The sequence below is a fragment of the Aspergillus clavatus genome, genomic scaffold (assembly GCF_000002715.2).
Source record: "Aspergillus clavatus NRRL 1 1099423829806 genomic scaffold, whole genome shotgun sequence".
NCBI lineage: Eukaryota > Fungi > Ascomycota > Eurotiomycetes > Eurotiales > Aspergillaceae > Aspergillus > Aspergillus clavatus.
Genome location: NW_001517093.1, coordinates 1,502,486 through 1,520,137, shown reverse-complemented (window position 1 = coordinate 1,520,137; position 17,652 = coordinate 1,502,486). Strand labels below are relative to the sequence as shown.

General features: G+C 51.3%; 8 protein-coding genes across 8 annotated transcripts, besides 5 other annotated features; 5 read left to right on the top strand and 3 right to left on the bottom strand.

Annotated features, from left to right (window-relative positions):
• Positions 1 to 1,561: 1,561 nt before the first annotated feature.
• aclA (putative ATP citrate lyase subunit (Acl)) lies at positions 1,562 to 3,085 on the bottom strand (the record flags this gene model as incomplete). Its single annotated transcript, XM_001268169.1, has 2 exons — positions 1,562 to 2,581; positions 2,645 to 3,085. The coding sequence occupies 2 exons, from the start codon at positions 3,083 to 3,085 to the stop codon at positions 1,562 to 1,564; spliced, it is 1,461 nt and encodes a 486-aa protein (XP_001268170.1).
• Positions 3,086 to 3,285: 200 nt separating this feature from the next.
• Positions 3,286 to 3,319: a microsatellite.
• Positions 3,320 to 4,086: 767 nt separating this feature from the next.
• Positions 4,087 to 4,106: a microsatellite.
• Positions 4,107 to 5,090: 984 nt separating this feature from the next.
• Positions 5,091 to 5,120: a microsatellite.
• Positions 5,092 to 5,120: a microsatellite.
• A 589-nt stretch (positions 5,121 to 5,709) lies between these two features.
• On the top strand, positions 5,710 to 7,923 carry ACLA_084380 (putative ATP citrate lyase, subunit 1; the record flags this gene model as incomplete). The annotated part of the gene is made up of 5 exons (XM_001268168.1): positions 5,710 to 5,852; positions 5,911 to 6,027; positions 6,091 to 6,280; positions 6,336 to 7,431; positions 7,496 to 7,923. 5 exons carry the CDS (start codon positions 5,710 to 5,712, stop codon positions 7,921 to 7,923), a joined length of 1,974 nt encoding a protein of 657 aa, XP_001268169.1.
• Positions 7,924 to 8,496: 573 nt separating this feature from the next.
• Positions 8,497 to 9,237, top strand: ACLA_084370 (Rpp14/Pop5 family protein; the record flags this gene model as incomplete). The annotated part of the gene is made up of 2 exons (XM_001268167.1): positions 8,497 to 8,743; positions 8,828 to 9,237. 2 exons carry the CDS (start codon positions 8,497 to 8,499, stop codon positions 9,235 to 9,237), a joined length of 657 nt encoding a protein of 218 aa, XP_001268168.1.
• Positions 9,184 to 9,224: a microsatellite.
• A 136-nt stretch (positions 9,238 to 9,373) lies between the features above and the next one.
• On the bottom strand, positions 9,374 to 10,580 carry ACLA_084360 (GTPase GPN2; the record flags this gene model as incomplete). Its single annotated transcript, XM_001268166.1, has 3 exons — positions 9,374 to 10,048; positions 10,108 to 10,208; positions 10,292 to 10,580. The coding sequence occupies 3 exons, from the start codon at positions 10,578 to 10,580 to the stop codon at positions 9,374 to 9,376; spliced, it is 1,065 nt and encodes a 354-aa protein (XP_001268167.1).
• Positions 10,581 to 10,802: 222 nt separating this feature from the next.
• Positions 10,803 to 11,984, top strand: ACLA_084350 (WD40 repeat domain-containing protein; the record flags this gene model as incomplete). The annotated part of the gene is made up of 3 exons (XM_001268165.1): positions 10,803 to 10,812; positions 10,866 to 11,121; positions 11,183 to 11,984. 3 exons carry the CDS (start codon positions 10,803 to 10,805, stop codon positions 11,982 to 11,984), a joined length of 1,068 nt encoding a protein of 355 aa, XP_001268166.1.
• A 206-nt stretch (positions 11,985 to 12,190) lies between these two features.
• On the bottom strand, positions 12,191 to 13,089 carry ACLA_084340 (ribose-5-phosphate isomerase RKI1; the record flags this gene model as incomplete). Its single annotated transcript, XM_001268164.1, has 2 exons — positions 12,191 to 12,630; positions 12,711 to 13,089. The coding sequence occupies 2 exons, from the start codon at positions 13,087 to 13,089 to the stop codon at positions 12,191 to 12,193; spliced, it is 819 nt and encodes a 272-aa protein (XP_001268165.1).
• Positions 13,090 to 13,870: 781 nt separating this feature from the next.
• ACLA_084330 (NEDD8-activating enzyme E1 regulatory subunit) lies at positions 13,871 to 15,615 on the top strand (the record flags this gene model as incomplete). Its single annotated transcript, XM_001268163.1, has 2 exons — positions 13,871 to 14,245; positions 14,317 to 15,615. 2 exons carry the CDS (start codon positions 13,871 to 13,873, stop codon positions 15,613 to 15,615), a joined length of 1,674 nt encoding a protein of 557 aa, XP_001268164.1.
• A 246-nt stretch (positions 15,616 to 15,861) lies between these two features.
• ACLA_084320 (uncharacterized protein) lies at positions 15,862 to 17,345 on the top strand (the record flags this gene model as incomplete). The annotated part of the gene is made up of 6 exons (XM_001268162.1): positions 15,862 to 15,956; positions 16,062 to 16,480; positions 16,549 to 16,854; positions 17,098 to 17,139; positions 17,224 to 17,247; positions 17,296 to 17,345. 6 exons carry the CDS (start codon positions 15,862 to 15,864, stop codon positions 17,343 to 17,345), a joined length of 936 nt encoding a protein of 311 aa, XP_001268163.1.
• Between the last annotated feature and the right edge of the window lie 307 nt (positions 17,346 to 17,652).

Sequence of the window (17,652 nt, the reverse complement as noted above, 5' to 3'; positions counted from 1 at the left end):
GAATTTATATAGCTGTTTTGATCAGTGATTAGCCCCGTCTACAAGTCGGCTGAAATCAGATTAGATAGGGATGCAGAGAAGACTTGCTTTGCTTGAATTGCTTGAATAAGATTATTACTCCTAAATTATAGAAGTCGATGTTGTAATAAGCACGACCATCGTTCCTCGGGCTCCAAGTTTATATATCGGAGGACACCAGTCTGACATAAACTTCCGCGAACATTTAATCCCTTGGACCCAAGTTACTTCAGCAAGGAACATTCGCCATAGTTCTCAATCCATTTATCTGGCAAACCAAGGAGACCAGGCTCTCTCATTAAGTATGAAATACTGGTAGATAGCTAGATAACGCATACCCATGTGGCATCGAGATTAGATTATGCGCTAGGGTGATCGCCATCGTATCTTCCCTTCGTCCGATGGACACTATAGTTCCAACCTCAGATTCTTCGATCAAGTCAATGCTTGACCAAGAGCACTCCCTCACTATCCTCGCCGACAATTGTAGTCAACCTCCCTCGTAGACGGAACGAACCAGGGGAACGAGCCTACATAAATCTGCTAGAGTCTATTCTACTACTTCCAGCCACTCTCTACGCACTCTCATCGTTGTTCATCCATCCATCCTCACAACCAACCACATCCAGACACCCCCAAGTTCCCTATAAACAATAACCTCCAATCCTTTAAAAAAAACAAACTCAGCTCATCCAATTTCAAAATACTAACCAGCCCAGTCACCCACAGACCCCCCTTCATCTGCAAAGGCCCGTCCCGGCCGGACCACACCCCAGTCCCCATAGTCCCCGGTCCTCCACCTCGGAATGCGCCCCCCGTCACGTTTTCCCTTCGGGCGTGCGGAAGTCGAGCTCGAGTTCCATCCGCCATCCCAGTTCCCACAAAGTTAAGAATTTGATCAGATCGACGGTGCATGGCGATTTGGAATCTTCTGTGGACCTTGACCCTGGGCTTTAATTTAGTCCCGGGTTGGCTTTTAAGCTTATCTTGTCTTCACTGTCCCCTCTCTCCAGGAACCTGGTCTAGGTAATACTGTATGTATTACTGGGTCAGGTCGTACTGTCACACTCACTCTGATACTGGTGATGGTGTCACGTGAGTGATTTCGGGATGGATGGACTTTATTCACCATGATGCGATGGAAAATACTGCGTAGAATGTACGATAAAAGAAATTACTTCCCAATCGTAGGATCGGAATTTCATCTTGATCGTTATCATTGGATTAATTCGACTATCACTGTGCAGGCCCATGCCTCGCATTCACCCAAGAATATAGTCTAAAGAGAAACAGTTGACTCCAGAACAAACGGATACCCGCTACTCCTCTTGATCCTGTCGATGCAGTTTCATCTCTCATACTGCTTGTATGTTCAGTCCTCGCTCGATAAAAAAGGAAAACTTCAGTATCATGCCATGCGTTCAGAACAAGAAAAATGAAAAAAAAAGAGAACAAAAGGGGTTAAACTGGGAAAAAAGGGCCAGAGAAAATTAAATAAAATAAAACGCAAATCAACACAAGTTAATTCCCTCCCCCTTCTTTTTTAAGCAGAACCGAATTCCTTGATATCGGTCTTCTTACCCAGCAGGGCAAGAGGGACAATACCACTGACGTGCATATCAGGGCCATACACGTGCATGTTGAGACCCAGCTCCTCACCCACGGCCTTGATGTTCTTGAGACCCTCCTGGTAGTTGGGACCAGCACGGCGAACCCAGATCTGGACGTTGTGCTCGTTCAGAACAGGGGCGACCTCGCGGATAGCACGGATGACACCCTTGAATGTCGAGGCAACGTTGGTGAAGTTGGCAATACCACCACCGATGAACAAAACCTTGCCGTCAGGGTGGATGGGAGCACGCAGCATCAAGTCCAGGACGGTCTTGGCGTAGTTGTAGGTCTGAGTCTCGGTGGGAGCACCAGAGTACTCACCGTAGTTGGCGAGCTCGCTGACGAAGCCAGCAGAGGCAATGGCATCGGCGTACACGACCGAGGCACCACCACCAGCGACCAAAGTCCAGACACGGCCGTTGGCATTGAGGACGGTCAGCTTGAGGGAAGCACCAGTCTTAGCATCCATGTCGGAGATGAACTTCTCCTCCTTGCTCAGCTCACGGCCAAAGGGAGCAGGGAACTCCATTGGGGGGCCAGCATCGATGTTGACCTTGCCGTCATTCTGGGGAACGGTAGCCAGGCCGAGGTTGGCAGGGCTGCGGGCAATGGCCCACTTGGTACCACACTCGAACTCAGCAGTCTGGTCGAGCTTCGCAGCCAGATCGAGGAAGTGCACCTCGGCGGAGGTACCCTCAGCGTTGGGGATGACGACCAGAGGGTTGATCTCAAGGTAGGTGAACTGGCAGTCAACGTAGACGGCATAGAGGCGGGAGATGAAGTCGACCAGGACATTGTGGACGCCCTTGGGCACCTTGCTCAGGAGAGCAGCAGCAATCTCCTCGTTGGAGGGGTAGTTCTTGAGGTTGACAGGGATGAGCAGCTTCTCTGCCTTGGCGTCGACATCGCCAACATCGACACCACCCTCGTGGGTGAAGAGGATCCAGTCACCCTGTATCCAGAAATGTCAGCTTGGCTCATTCCATAGTTCTCAAAGAGGACAAGGTTAACTTACCTCACGCACGGAGTTGATGTTGATGTAGTACTCAGTCTCCTGAGGGTGGGGAACGAAAGGCTCAACCAGGAAGTGACGCAGAACACCAGTGACGGTCTCAACCTGGATCTCCTTGCCCGCACGAGCCTCAATCCACTCTCTGGCATCGGCCCAAGTCTTGTTCAAAGCGAGGAGACCGCTCTTTCCTCGTCTCTTGATCAATTGATCGGGCTTCGCGACGAACTTGGCCCCGGGAGTCAGCAGCCAGGGATAGAGGACCTCAGTCTGGTTGAGGACATCCTTGACAGCCGCATCTTCGGGGAAGTAGATGGAGGCCAGTCTGGGAGGAGGGTTGTGGGTGGAGGAAGGAGGCAGAGGAGTCGGCTTGATGACAGGAGCACGAGTGAGGTGATAGTTGAGGATGGCCTTGCCATCAGCTTCGAGAATCGACTTGGCGGACATGGTGATAGCGTAGAGGTATGTGAAAGGAGAAGATTGAAGATGTAGATTAGGTGAAGAGGGAGATTGGTTCAGAAGGATATAACAGAGGGGTCGAAGATGTTTTATTTATTGGTCTTCTTCTCTTTTGCTAAGCTCGACAAGCAAAGAGGATATAGTAGAGGGAGAGAGGGAGGGAGGATGTAGATGGATGAAGAAGAATCAAGAGCAGGAGAACAGAAGAGAAGAGAAGAGGAGGGGATTCAGTGATAGCTGAGGATTGAGACTTTGGAGTCGCCAAAATAAAAGAAATATTAATTCCAACAATAATTGACTGAGGAACTTGAGAGAGAGAGAGAGAGGGGGGGGGGGAAAGAGACGATTTTTTGGGGAGCTGGTCCATAATTACACAGTCAGGTACCGTATCGAGGCCGAGCTCGGGGAACCAGGCCAGCTGTACGATACGGAAATACCGCTAATACGACGATACCCATGATACAAGGGCCAAGTTGTTGAGATGCTGTGGGGGCAGTAGAAGCAAATGGATCGGTCTATCTCGCACAGTCGCACTACCCACGACGCTAAGCACCAAAAGAAAGTCTGAACTGTCAGACGAATTTTAGCGCCCCAAAGTGGAGCTTCCGTTGGGGATGCTCGGGAAGAGTATTTAGAGGCAGGACACACCCTACGCTGTACACTCAATACTGAACTCCTCCAAAAGGAGTTGATCAGACACCGGACGGTATCCCCCGGGAGTTATCTGCGCCCCCCCGGGCTACTTTTGTTGAGTTTTGGACAGATAATCCAGTTTGTCCAGCAGGAGATAACTCCGTACGGAGTTTCTGTTCAAGACTTGAAGTCCTTTTTCTGATCGGTACGACTTGGAGGAATATCGAGGGATAGAACCTATGATGTCAGGATTTTCTGTCTACACTCTACTTTTAGTACTATACTGTCTAGGTCGTAGGTACAATAACTATACTCCGTACTCTGTAGATTCAATCAATCAAGATCACATGATGGGCCTCTCTCTCTCTCTCTCTCTTATACGATTGATTCTATTGAGAATGATCCTGTCCAATCACATGTATACAATGAAGCGGTCACAATCAACTGCATCCGATGACAACAATCATTGACAACAGAACAACACCAGCGGAGGAAAGTGGCATGTGCATCTGTACTAGAACGGGAATCGGAGTCCGGCGATAAGTCTTTCGGTGAGGAGTGAGGACGAAGCAGATCACTGGACTTTACAGATAGAAGATAGAAGTTTGGACTTTGGAGCCTGAGGCTTGGGAGTTGGGAGGGGCTCTCCACTCTCCAGCCTCTCCTGTAGAATGTAGTGACTACGGAGTAGTGAGTTATGAGTAGTCCTGTTTGCTGGGTCCGCCATCACCAATCTACACAGTACTCCGTAAGGCTCCACCCGCTTAGCCCCAACCAAAAAGTCCTTTAGCTTCCTTCTGCATCCAGGTACAGAATCTACCGAGTACTACAGAGTCCGGATCCATAACACCATCAGGTAGACGGGATCATGGGATTGATGAGGGATTCAAGGAGTAGGATTATCCCCCGAGGTTGACTCCGAGTCAATTCAGGGATGTCGCATTTGTATTCGGGTCAATCAAGAGCTCTTTTGGTGGATAAGACAGATAGATCCCATTGGCATGAGAGAAGAACATACAGTGTAGACGTCAACACTGAGGACTGACTTTCTCCGCATAGTTACATAGTACATAGTACAGTGTACACCGCTTGCATGCTTCGTTAGGTTAGGCTGGGTTAGGCTGTCTACCGTACAGTGTACATACATTATTATTGTACAACACATTTCAGCATCAGCATCAAAAGCTCCGACCATTGATCCATTGCCTTGCGTGTTGTTGAGCAACCATGCCAATAATCAGACTACATCGTCAGTGCCTGAGTGGCCACTTCCACTGCTTCGGAGTATAGTCCTATTATTTTTAGGCTCATTAGTCCATCAAGCCACGCATTTCCCAACTGGTCTCCTTCAGCGCCCAGCAAAAAAAAAAAAAAAAAAAAAAAAAAAAAAGACTCCGTAATACCCGATCTCGTAATTATTGGTACGGTACTACTGTAAGGTATTGTCCCAAAGTATGAAAGATGAGAGCTCCATACTGTAATTCCAGCTTTCCCCTCAGCTCCCGATATCGTTTTTTCACCCCCCTCTCTTCGAGTATTCAGACATTATTAGGATTTTTCTTTTTCTTTTTTTTTCTTTACCCTCTCTTGCTGGTCCTTTTTTCTTCTGGATTCCCATCTCGTTCTTATCATCAACATAGATTAGTCCCTTCTCCCCATCATCCCCTTGAATCCCAATCTCTCCAATCTCAACTTCTTCTACTTCATCACCCTACCCTCCTCCTCCTTCTTTCCTCTCTCCATCCTCTTCCGTCCTTCGTGGCTGCTGTTCTTCTTGAGTTGCATTGATCATTCGAAGCGACTCTTTTCTTCCTGTCCATCTCCTTACTACCTACTACCTCTCGATCTACTTAATAATTCCAAAGCTCTGTTGACAGGTATGGTACCATCCGAGCTCTCCCATTCCGTCCTTCCTGCATTGTTTCCTCCAGAGCAATGTGCTAACCATCACTTGACGAATAGAGTAGTAACTAGCCATCATGCCCATCACTGCTCCTCTTGCTAGCGCCGCCAATGGCGGTGCCAACGCCAACGATAACATCACTCGTTTCGACCCCCCCAGCCGTGTGCGCTCTCCTCTCACCCACTCCCTCTTCCACAACAAGACGAGATGTTTCGTATAGTAAGTCATGTTGGGAATCAAATTTGTGATTGGACGCCGAGCTGACTGGCTATGACAGTGGTATGCAGCCCAGAGCCGTGCAGGGCATGCTCGACTTTGACTTCATCTGCAAGCGGACCACCCCTTCCGTTGCCGGTATCATCTACACCTTCGGTGGCCAGTTCGTCAGCAAGATGTATGGAAAGAACCTTGGTTGCTTACAACCTCCTCAAAACCGCTGCTAACCCCGCAATCACAGGTACTGGGGTACCAGCGAGACTCTCCTTCCTGTCTACCAGGATGTTGCTAAGGCTATGGCCAAGCACCCCGATGTTGACACTGTTGTGAACTTCGCCTCTTCCCGCTCCGTCTACAGCTCCACCATGGAGTTGATGCAATGCCCTCAGATCAAGTCGATTGCCATCATTGCTGAGGGTGTGCCCGAGAGAGTAGGTCTTGCTACAACAATTTGTCAATAATTCCAAGGGCTAATGATGTCCGCAGCGCGCTCGTGAGATCATGGTTACTGCCCGGGAGAAGGGTATCACCATCATCGGCCCTGCCACCGTCGGTGGTATCAAGCCCGGTGCTTTCAAGATCGGTAACACCGGTGGTATGATGGACAACATTGTTGCCTCGAAGCTCTACCGCAAGGGATCTGTCGGCTATGTTTCCAAGTCCGGTGGTATGTCCAACGAATTGAACAACATCATTGCCCAGAACACCGACGGTGTCCACGAGGGTATCGCTATCGGTGGTGATCGTTACCCCGGTACCACTTTCATCGATCACTTGCTGCGTTACCAGGCTGATCCCGAGTGCAAGATCCTGCTCTTGCTCGGTGAAGTCGGTGGTGTTGAGGAGTACCGTGTCATCGAGGCCGTGAAGAACGGCACCATCACCAAGCCCATTGTTGCCTGGGCCATCGGTACCTGCGCTAGCATGTTCAAGACTGAGGTCCAGTTCGGTCACGCTGGTGCCTCGGCCAACTCGCAACTGGAGACCGCTGTGAACAAGAACAAGGCCATGAGAGAGGCTGGCATCTATGTTCCCGATACCTTTGAGGAGCTTCCCCAGCTGCTCAAGCAGGTGTACGACGACCAGGTCAAGAAGGGAATCATCAAGCCTCAGCCCGAGCCTGTTGTTCCCAAGATCCCCATCGACTACTCTTGGGCTCAGGAGCTGGGTCTTATCCGTAAGCCCGCTGCTTTCATTTCGACCATCACCGACGACCGTGGCCAGGAGCTCCTGTACGCCGGTATGCCCATTTCCGATGTCTTCCGGGAGGACATTGGTATTGGTGGTGTCATGTCCCTTCTGTGGTTCCGCCGCCGTCTCCCCCGCTATGCTAGCAAGTTCCTGGAGATGGTTCTTATGCTCACTGCTGATCACGGTCCTGCCGTGTCTGGTGCTATGAACACCATCATCACCACCCGTGCTGGTAAGGATCTGATCAGCGCTCTGGTCTCTGGTCTCCTAACCATCGGTTCTCGTTTCGGTGGTGCTCTGGACGGTGCCGCCGAGGAATTCGCCAAGGCGTTCGACAAGGGAATGAGCCCCCGTGACTTTGTCGATACCATGAGAAAGGAGAACAAGCTGAGTAAGTCACCTTTCGTGGACATGATCTATTCTCTTATATGAAGCACTCACTAACTTCTGCATAGTCCCCGGTATCGGCCACAGAGTCAAGTCTCGTAACAACCCCGATCTGCGTGTCGAGCTGGTTAAGGAGTTCGCCAAGAAGCACTTCCCCAGCACCAAGCTGCTCGACTACGCCATTGCCGTCGAGACTGTCACCACTTCGAAGAAGGACAACCTCATCCTGAACGTCGACGGTTGCGTTGCTGTCTGCTTCGTTGATCTGATGCGCAACTGCGGTGCTTTCTCTGCCGAGGAAGTGGAAGACTACATGAAGATGGGCGTTCTCAACGGTCTCTTCGTTCTCGGTCGCAGCATCGGTCTCATTGCTCACTACCTCGACCAGAAGAGACTGCGCACTGGTCTGTACAGACATCCTTGGGATGACATCACCTACCTGCTCCCCACCCTGCAGAAGGGCGGTGCTGAGGGTCGTGTCGAGGTCAACCTTTAATTTCCCTTTTACTTCTTAATACACCGTTTTCTTATTTCTCTGGTGCGGAGGAAGCCAGTGAGAGCATGCTGGACGATTCTGCAGAGGTTGCGTTTTGAGTCATAAAATCCGTCACATCGACGTTTGGGAGTTATGATGGCCTGTATTGCATTTGGTTCTGGTCCTCTTCGTTATCACTATTTCTTTTAACTTACAATCTGTATTGCGCATATGTGGCATGACTAGCCGATAGGCTGATGAATTCAACGGAAGAATTACAGAATTCAAGAACATTTCGATCCATCTTTCACAGTAAATCAAAGCTATTAAGAGCTCCCGATCTTTGGATATTTGCCAGATTACGGGAGTATAAGTGCTAGAATATAGACAATCTTCCCCACCGGGTGGTCCGAGCTTCTGCTATCAAAAAGTTTATCGATATCGCGACAAAAGAATTCCATACATCGTCATTCTTTCTTCACCTCTCAATTCCCCAAGGACAGAGACGATTTCAATCTTCAGAGCGACAATCTTCCCATCTGACACTCTACCCTCAGAAACAAAAAGCAACACACCCCACCAGCCAAAGCAACAATGGTCCGCGTCAAACACCGCTATCTCCTCCTCGACATCCTCTACCCCGAACCCTCCTGGCCCTCAGCACCAACGACAAAACCCACGCCCCAATCCCGTACCATAGCAAAACTACGCATCCACGCCCCAACCTCCGACGCGCTCACACCCGCCCTCCTCGCAAAAATGGTCAGGGAGCAGGTCGCAGAGACCTTTGGCGACTGGGGCATGGGACGGCTCGGCGGCGTCAGCGCAGGTGGTGTGAGTGGTAAGTCCTCCTGCCCCTCCATTTTTCTTCACTACTCCCCTCCTCTTTGGATTATGTTTGTTCTGATGCATGCAAATACATTAGTCAAGTATCTCTCCCCCGCGACGTCGACGGCTATCATCCGGTGTCCGCGCGCGTCGTTCCGACTCGTCTGGACGGCGCTTACGTTTATGTCTCAGGTGCCGGATGTGGGTGCGGGTGCGGCGGGGAGGCGCGTGACGCCGGGCTCGGGCAATATCAACATGCGGTCGTGTGTTTTTCGTGTGGTCAAGGTTTCGGGGACGATGAGGAAGGTGGAGGAGGAGGCGATTCGGCGGGCGAGGAGGGATATTGTGCGGTTGAAGGGGGCGGATGAGGTGGGTGTTTTGGAGGGGTTGGTTGGTGGGTTGGATGGGCAGGGGAGTACTGTCGTTGCTGTCGCTGCGGGGATGGGTGTGGAGGATGTGATGGATGTGATGGATGAGGATGTGATGGATAGTGAGGAGGAGGATTGAGGGTGGGTTATTCGGGGGTACTGCATTGTCAGGTGTTTTGCTTTTTCTTCACATTTTTTTTTGTTCGTTCGTTATTAGAGATACCCTATAATACATTGTACATATAGAACCAAAAGAGGGTTGTGATAAGATCATATCATGACTTTCGTATAACTTTGACGCCACTATCGGGCATCGAGCTCTGGAACTTTGCGAGATCAGCATCAAGCTCGTCCTCCTCCATGGGCTCAGGCCCAAGTCCCGGCTCGATTCCTGTTGCTTGCTCGCGGGCCTTGGCCTCGGATTCCAGCTCCATCCGTTCCTGCTCATCATACTCGTCCTTCGCGTCAAGCCACCGTTCCTGCACATCCCGGATATCCATCGTGCCCATGCCATCCCGCACAGCGACCTGCCAAATCGTATCATTTGCGCCCTCGGCAGGCCCAAACGCATACCCACTAGCCCGATCGATCACACGCAGGAGATGCATCATGCTTTTCTTATCTTCCACTGCGAGCGTTTCGAACGACACGAGGCCGAATTCCTCCACCAGGTCGACGATGGCGTTGTTGAGGGCGCCGAACTTCTCGTGGGAGAGCCGCGAGGACTCGGCTTCTAGGTGTGGGGTGAGGTATGACAGGTCTTGTACCTCTGTGTAGAAGTCGAGGTTGAACGGTAGCGGGGCGTAGTTGGAGAGGTTGTCGATTTTCGTGAGCACGTTGATGTGGGGGAGGTCCATCTGGAGCATGGCGCGCAGGGAGAGCAGGAGGGCAGAGATGTACATTGAGGGTAATGTGAGATTGTAAGAGTCAATGAGATGGATTACGATTAGCTATCGAAGCACGAGTTAGCAGAATTCTTGTATTGATGATCTGCGGCGGGAGCGCTGACTCTATATCCCAGCTTTTGTAATTTGAAGAAGATATTCCGCAACGAGGAATGGTGCGTGAAGATCTCAACCTGCCCCGGACAGTCAAATAGCACATAGTCCTCTATCAATTCACACCGTAAACTATCAGTATTCTATTTCACCAGGACGATGCAAGATATCACCCGCGATAGGTCGCAAGCCTACCTCCGAGCTCCTTCAGCCCTTCCTCCAGCCACTCGAAGTTCTGCTCCAGCTCTTCCAGAGCGTAAAGCACCCCTCCGTTCGGACCCAGATTGTCCTCGCTCATGATCTCTTCCAGAGTGACCAAGTCGCGGACGTCCAGCGCACACGGATACGACGTGTTGTCATTTGCGGGGTCGAGGTTCACAATAGAGCATTTCCGGCCAATGGCGCCCAGGAACTGGTGCATTCCATTGCAGTATGTCGACTTCCCTGCTCCCGGGGGACCTATAACTAATTGAGCAAAGGGCATTCTGAGCTGTCGGTGTGATAGATATGCCTTCCGACAAGCACCTGTTGAAGAAGTACCTGCGAGCTGTTGGAGATAGTGAGGGAAATTGCGACAATATATCATGGCGGTAGGCGATGGCAGAAAATGATCTGATGCGCGAAGCTTCGATGACGCCGGGCGACCAAACAACAAGTTCATAGAAGGGGATAAAGAAGGCTACTTTCTGGACAATTTTGAGGGAAAATGGCGTCACGTAAGTTTCCAGCAGCGTTAACGCAGGCATTACCTATACTGACCAGGGCTCAGATCAATTCACCGTTGCGAATCCGCCGACCGATGCTATCTCCGCTTTGAAGTTCTCGCCAGATCCAAACTCCACGCGAATTGTTGCGTCGTCATGGGACAAGAATGTGTATCTTTATGATCTTCGAGACGAGAATGGGAATGTAGGGGAAGGGAAGCTGTTACAGAAGTTTGAACACCGTGCTCCGGTGCTCGATGTGTGTTTTGGTGCAACTGAGGATGTGATCTACACAGCTGGTTTGGACTGGGACGTCCGAAAGTACGCTTGAATTTGAGCTTCTGAACTTGTGCGGATTTTTTTTTGGCTAATGGGCAAACAGGATTGATGTCGCCTCATCTACACAGACAGTCCTTAGCAGCCACGAGGCTGGTGTGCGGTGCGTCGTCTACAGCAAGGAGCACAATCTGGTCATATCCGCGTCGTGGGATTCGACACTACACGTGCACCGCACAAACACCGAAGCCGACTTGGCACCCGCTATTATCCCCCTCCCCTCGAAGCCTTTCTCCATGTCTCTTACCGCCACGAAACTCGTCGTCGCCATGGCGTCGCGCTCTCTCCACATCTACGACCTGAAGGCCCTAGCAATCCTGACAGACCAATCGGACGCGGCTCCTCCAAACGTCGTCGAGGTTGAACCCTGGCAACGGCGGGAGAGCAGTCTCAAGTTTATGACACGCTGCGTGGCATGTATGCCCGATGACGCCGGCTACGCATCTTCGAGCATCGAGGGGCGGGTCGCGGTGGAGTGGTTCGATCCATCCCCCGAGTCGCAAGCTCGGAAATACGCTTTCAAGTGCCACCGGCAAACGGCCGATGAGGTTGATGTCGTATACCCTGTGAACACACTAGCGTTCCACCCCATTCATGGAACCTTTGCGTCTGGCGGTGGAGACGGCGTGGTTGCTCTGTGGGACGGCATTGCTAAGAGGAGAATCCGACAGTATCAGAAATACCCGTCCAGCGTCGCAGCGGTGGATTTCAGCGGTGACGGCAAATACCTGGCGATCGCCGTGAGCCCTGGCTTTGAAGATGGTAAAGAGGACGTGGCTGAAGGAACGGTTAAGATTTATGTGCGTGAACTTGGAGAGACTGAGGCGAAAGGGAAGGGCGCGAAGTAGACTTCTGTAGCTCGAGATACCTATTCAGAATACACTACTACATGTCCTGCAAACTCAATTGCGACTTTGATGGCTGCATCCCTTTTAAGGACTTGAATCTATTGTTTGGTGCCCAAAAAAAAAGGCATGCTGACAGCTTCATGGTATCATGTATGTAAATCGCGTATATAGTCCGCTATATCCAATGTGAAAGTGAGAAAGGCAAATTAAGCAAGGGCCTTCCTGACCGATACCGAGCCATCGGGCATGCCAAAGTAAGCAGCAATGGGCTTCTGGCCACCAATGCCTCCCAAAGCCTGAGCCTGAGGCCCTGTCACGCCGGAGAAGATACCGACCTCCAACACACCCGCAATCATCTTGATCGCCTGAGCCAGCGCATTGGCTTCCCAGACGCCAGCCTTTCCGCTGCCGTCCTTGCCCGCAGCAACGTCCGCCTTGGTGAGAAGCGGTGGGAACGGAGCATCGATGAGATAGAAGTCCTGGTCCGTCTTCAAAGGACCCTTGGAGGTGCCGCTGAGGCGGATGGCAGGCTGGATGCTGCCCAGCTCTCTGAGCTTGGTCAGGACGCGGGGGGCAGCGATCGGGGCGACCTCGATGGGAATGTACTTCCAGTTCGTGAGGAGGCGAGATTGGAGTTTGCGCGAGTCTGTAAATTGTTTGTTTAAGAGTTAATGCGAGTGTCACTTTGATTCGTACATGCGCCGAGCAATATGAGTCATGACGAACCAGCAACGCAGATGAACTCCTTAGCCTGGAGAGCGACGATCTTCTCCTGGAAAAGACAGGCACCGCCGCCCTTGATTAGATTGAGTTCATCATCAACCTCGTCAGCGCCGTCAAAGGCGACATCGAGGACGGTCCCTTCGGGTAGCGAATCGAACTCAACGGCTGTCAGCCCGGCGGAAAGGATGAGCTGCTTGGACTGGAAACCGGTGGGAACGTATTTTGTCTGAGAGGTATCGATGCCCGATTCCTTGATCGCTTCGACGACATAGACAATTGTGGAACCGCTGCCGATACCGACGAATTTGGGATTCGTGGGGTAGTGGTTGGCAACAGCAGCTTGGCCGGCGGCACGCTTTGCGGCTTCGATCAGACTAGCCATTGTGGAATGAGGATGAGCCGGATGAGGGTGGAAAGAGGAAAAGGAAGGGTAGAGGCGACAGGGGAGAGAAGAAGACTTAGTAGCAGAAGACGACGAAAAGAGCAAGGACCGGGTTCTATAGAAAAAGGAGAGACGGGACAATCGATGCATCCCGCGAGGAAGGTTTTCTAGTGTTTGCCGCCGCTCGATCTAAAGATTAGTTGATGATTATCCCAGGGCCAGACAGTCCAAGACTCCAAGTCCGTAGCTAATCAGCAAAGGAAACCGCCCCGGTGTGGGGGAATCCGCGATGAGAACCACAGAACTTTTCAGCCTATCCGCGAATGACCGTACAGCAAAGGAGGACACATCCCAGGTGCCAGGATTGACATTGGGCAGAGCAATTGATCTGCCTTCGTTGAGTTTTGTATATGGTTTCTCTACTGTATATAACTTCTGTCTCTGTCAAGTACACAAGCCGCAAAATCATGTGAAAAGTGACTGTTGTGGATGGCGGGGTTCATGGCGTCATAGTCATTGTCGTGGATGCCTGAATGCCTCAGGCCGCTGCTCTAAGCACGGGCCGACGCGCCTCCCGGGTCATGTGATGTGCTCTCAAGCATGTCTCTATGGCCATCATCAACAAGGCATCTGCAAGCACTGGATACGCCGGTGTTGAGCTGATCGGAGTGTCTGATGCTATGCTATACGCGATACTGGTATTCCTTGGCACAAAAGTTGACTTTACCATCATCTGCAACATTTTTCCCGCCAATTCAGCACGCCCCACCAACCCCTCAGTATGACTGATGCTTTCCCCAGTGCCCTGGTAGGGCCATCCTCCAAAGAAAGAAAGTATGATCGCCAGCTGCGCTTGTGGGCGGCTAGCGGACAGCAAGCTCTGGAAGAGTCCCGGGTCCTTTTGATCAACTCCGATGGTCCCTGGGGAAACCAGAGCACTGGCGCTTCGGGGGTGGTGGGCGTCGAGGCACTCAAGAACCTTGTGCTTCCGGGTATTGGTGGTTTTACGATTGTGGACCCAGCAGTTGTCACTAAGCCTGATCTTGGGGTGAACTTCTTTCTCGAGGAAGAGAGTCTGGGGAAATTCAGGGCCGAAGAAACGTGTCGGTTGTTGAGGGAACTGAATCCCGACGTGGAAGGAAGCTTTCGTTCAAAGGTATCCATGATCACTCCCAGAGCATTCTATTTGACTCAACGGCAAAGATTATATACTAACAACCCTATCAGACAATCGCAGAGGTTCTGCAGCAGGAGCCTGATTTCCTTACGCAGCACAAGCTAGTCTTGGTAACCGGGCCGATGAAGCGATCATCGCTTGAGACTGTTTGCAAGACTGCCAAGGCATTGAATATCCCAGTGCTATATACACACTCTGTTGGATTCTACTCCGTCTTTTCCCTTCAGCTCCCTGCAGAGTTTCCCATAGTAGAGACTCATCCAGATCCAGAATCGACTCAGGACCTTCGTTTACTCAATCCATGGCCGGAACTAGCAGCTGCCGCCGGCAGCATTGGCAACTTGGAAAGTATGGAGGATCATCAGCACGGCCACGTCCCATATGTTCTCTTGCTACTTCACTACTTAGAGAAGTGGAAACGAGCCCATGATGGCAATGCGCCTTCCAACTACAAGGAGAAATCCGAGTTCCGGGAGCTCGTTCGAGCTAGTGCGAGAACAAATACCCCGGAGGGCGGCGAAGAGAATTATGACGAAGCAGTAGCCGCCGTGCTGAAATCTCTAAATCCCTTCAGCTTGCGCGGTCCCATCCGTGAAATCTTTGAGTCAGGCCAGTGCAAGAATCTCCAGCAGGACTCGGCTGATTTCTGGGTCATTGCGTCGGCTGTCCATGAGTTTTATCAAACCCACCAAGTGCTCCCTCTGCCGGGTTCGTTACCGGATATGAAAGCGCAATCGGCCGACTACGTTTCGCTTCAAAATATCTACAAGTCCAAGGCAAGACAGGATGTGGAGGAAGTGATAGCAACAGTGAGAAGGCTGGAAGCCCAGCTGGGACCGCGGCTGGCCGCCATCCCAGAAAAAGAGATCGAAATCTTCTGCAAAAACGCTGCCCACATCAAGGTTATTCATGGACGTGATATTCCTCACGTAGAGGAGGCCCACACTCTGAAAACAATAACCAACAGTCTGAGCTCTTCTGAATCGCTCATTCCAATTTTTATTGCTTGCCAGGTTCTGGACCGGGTTGTGACGCAGATTCAAGAAGGGAACGTTGCCGAGACGTCTCTGGATGCCGATATCCTGTGGGATACCCAAATCCACCAAGTCATCGGTGATCTTTCGTCAAACAACCCTGGTGCTGTTGGTGAAGGTGCACGAGAGAGAATCCTGGAGGCTACACAAGAATTAAGACGCACGGAGGGTGGAGAGTTACACAACATCTCTGCTCTTACAGGAGGACTTGTGGCACAGGAGGCGCTTAAGGTGATGACACGGCAGTATGTGCCCTTGGACAATACCTGTATATTTGATGGAGTGTACAGTCGTAGCGAGATGTATAGACTGTGATAGACTCCCAGGGATTGCGTCAATGTTTCATAGATGATATCCTCCCCGCAGATTATGACCAGAACAGTATGAAATGAATTAATGATCTTTCTGAACGAGCATGCATTTTTCGATGTATGACTTGAGACTCTGTACGCGGGATTTCATCAAAGCTTGGATGAGATCTCGCCTGTTCTAAAAAGTTCTGTTCGCTGATTGATTAATATATATACAAGCAGCACCCTGAAAGTCCTTCCTCTTCTAGCCATGGCAGAAACACCTGATTTTCTACAGCCGAAAGCTGCCACCGCGCTGAATATCCCTCCCCCCTCGTCGACCGTTGACGTCCGAGTCATAGACACGTAGGTTGACCACGCCACTTAGCCATGGCTTGTTGAGTCCATCAGCTAACCACCTGTGTAGGCAAACCCTCGTGTACCTCAATCCCACCTTATTCTAGCGACCAGAGCTGAAAGGCTTCGGCGGCCTCGACGGCGGAAGCACCGTCCCGGCGTCCTGCGGCCGACAGAATGCCTGCCCTTTCCTGCCTCTGTGCCGGCGTCGCTGTGGGGCTGCTGTCCCGGGGATGTGCTGGGGGCACTCATTGCGTCGGGTAAGAGTCTAAAGCATCTGCTCCGGAAGCATGGGATTCCTGTCGAGGCGGACCGTCCAGGCGTCGGCCAAGATAGGCAGGACCAGGTCTTCTCGGGTATCGTCTACCGTGTCAATGTTCCTACGGGATATAGTCTGGGCATCACCGAGGCGGATGTTGTCCAGTATGACCCCAATGCCACGGGACCTCTCACCAACCCTGGAGGCGAGTTTGGTGGCTTTGAGAAGATCCCTGCAGATCTACGATCAGGGGTCTCCAAGACGACAGCACGGGGTAAATACCCCTCCTTGCCCTTCTTCATCTTCTTCTCCTCAGACTAAATTTCCTTGTTTTTGTCCCAGCCCTAGAGAAATATTCTTCCGACTGGCCCGAGATCCAGTATCTCTCTCTCTCCCTCTTCGTCGGTGACCTCGGGTCCACTCAGTCCCCGAATGATGGTTATAACCACGCCAGTCTCATAGGCACACTCATGACCCCCACATCGAGAGGGAATGTCTCAGTTTCCTCGTCGAGCATGCGGCGATCCGCCCCTCATCAACCCCAATTGGATGACCACGGACGCCGACCTCTAGGTCATGGTTGCGATTCTCAAGCGCATGCGGCAGGTGTGGAAAAGCCGGCCGTCCAAGCCCTCACCATTGGGAAGAGTACTGGCCGGGCCCCAGCGTCAAGACCGACGAGGGAATCATCGCGTTTCTGAGATAGACGGCGACTCCAATGTCGCATGCGACGTCGATGTGCAAGATGGGCAAAACGAATGATCATATGGCGGTGGTGGACAGCCAGTGCAGGGTGATTGGAGTGCGGAACTGTACGTCTAGCAGCCTTCGTTCCCTTTCTGATTCGTATGCTTTTTTCCGGTTATCTTTGCTGTGCTGACGTGAGGGCAGTGCGTGTGGTTGATGGGTCTGGGCCTCTGTTTTGGACGCCTGGTATGTGGGACATTTTGTTTGGCTTGGCTTCCTCGCTGCCCTTTTGCTCTGGAATGTGAATACTGAAAAATTTGACTCTTATAGGCGAGGCGCCTCAATCCGTCGTGTGTATGTATACTTCCTTCTCTGATAAATGGCTGTTAATTACAAGAACAGATATGCTGGCCAAGAAAATCGCCGACGTGTTCAAGAAACAGCTGCCCTAGGTTCATCAGATACACGCGAGAGGTTTGTTTTTGTGTCTAGAATACTAGCCTGTCTGTATGTTGTATATCACCCTGGATATGGATCAATCCCAATCAACATGTACAATGCCCCCGAATTTTCCCATTGAACCACGCAATCATATCGATCGTATGTCATTATCGACGCCTCGATGATAACGATAATGAATGACATGACATGACCATAACGATGACTTAGGTTTTTATATCACGTTCGGCCCTGCCTCATCCCTGCCGACTTCAACACATCCTCCCCCCTGCCCGAGGGAAAGCAGATATATGGTGCACC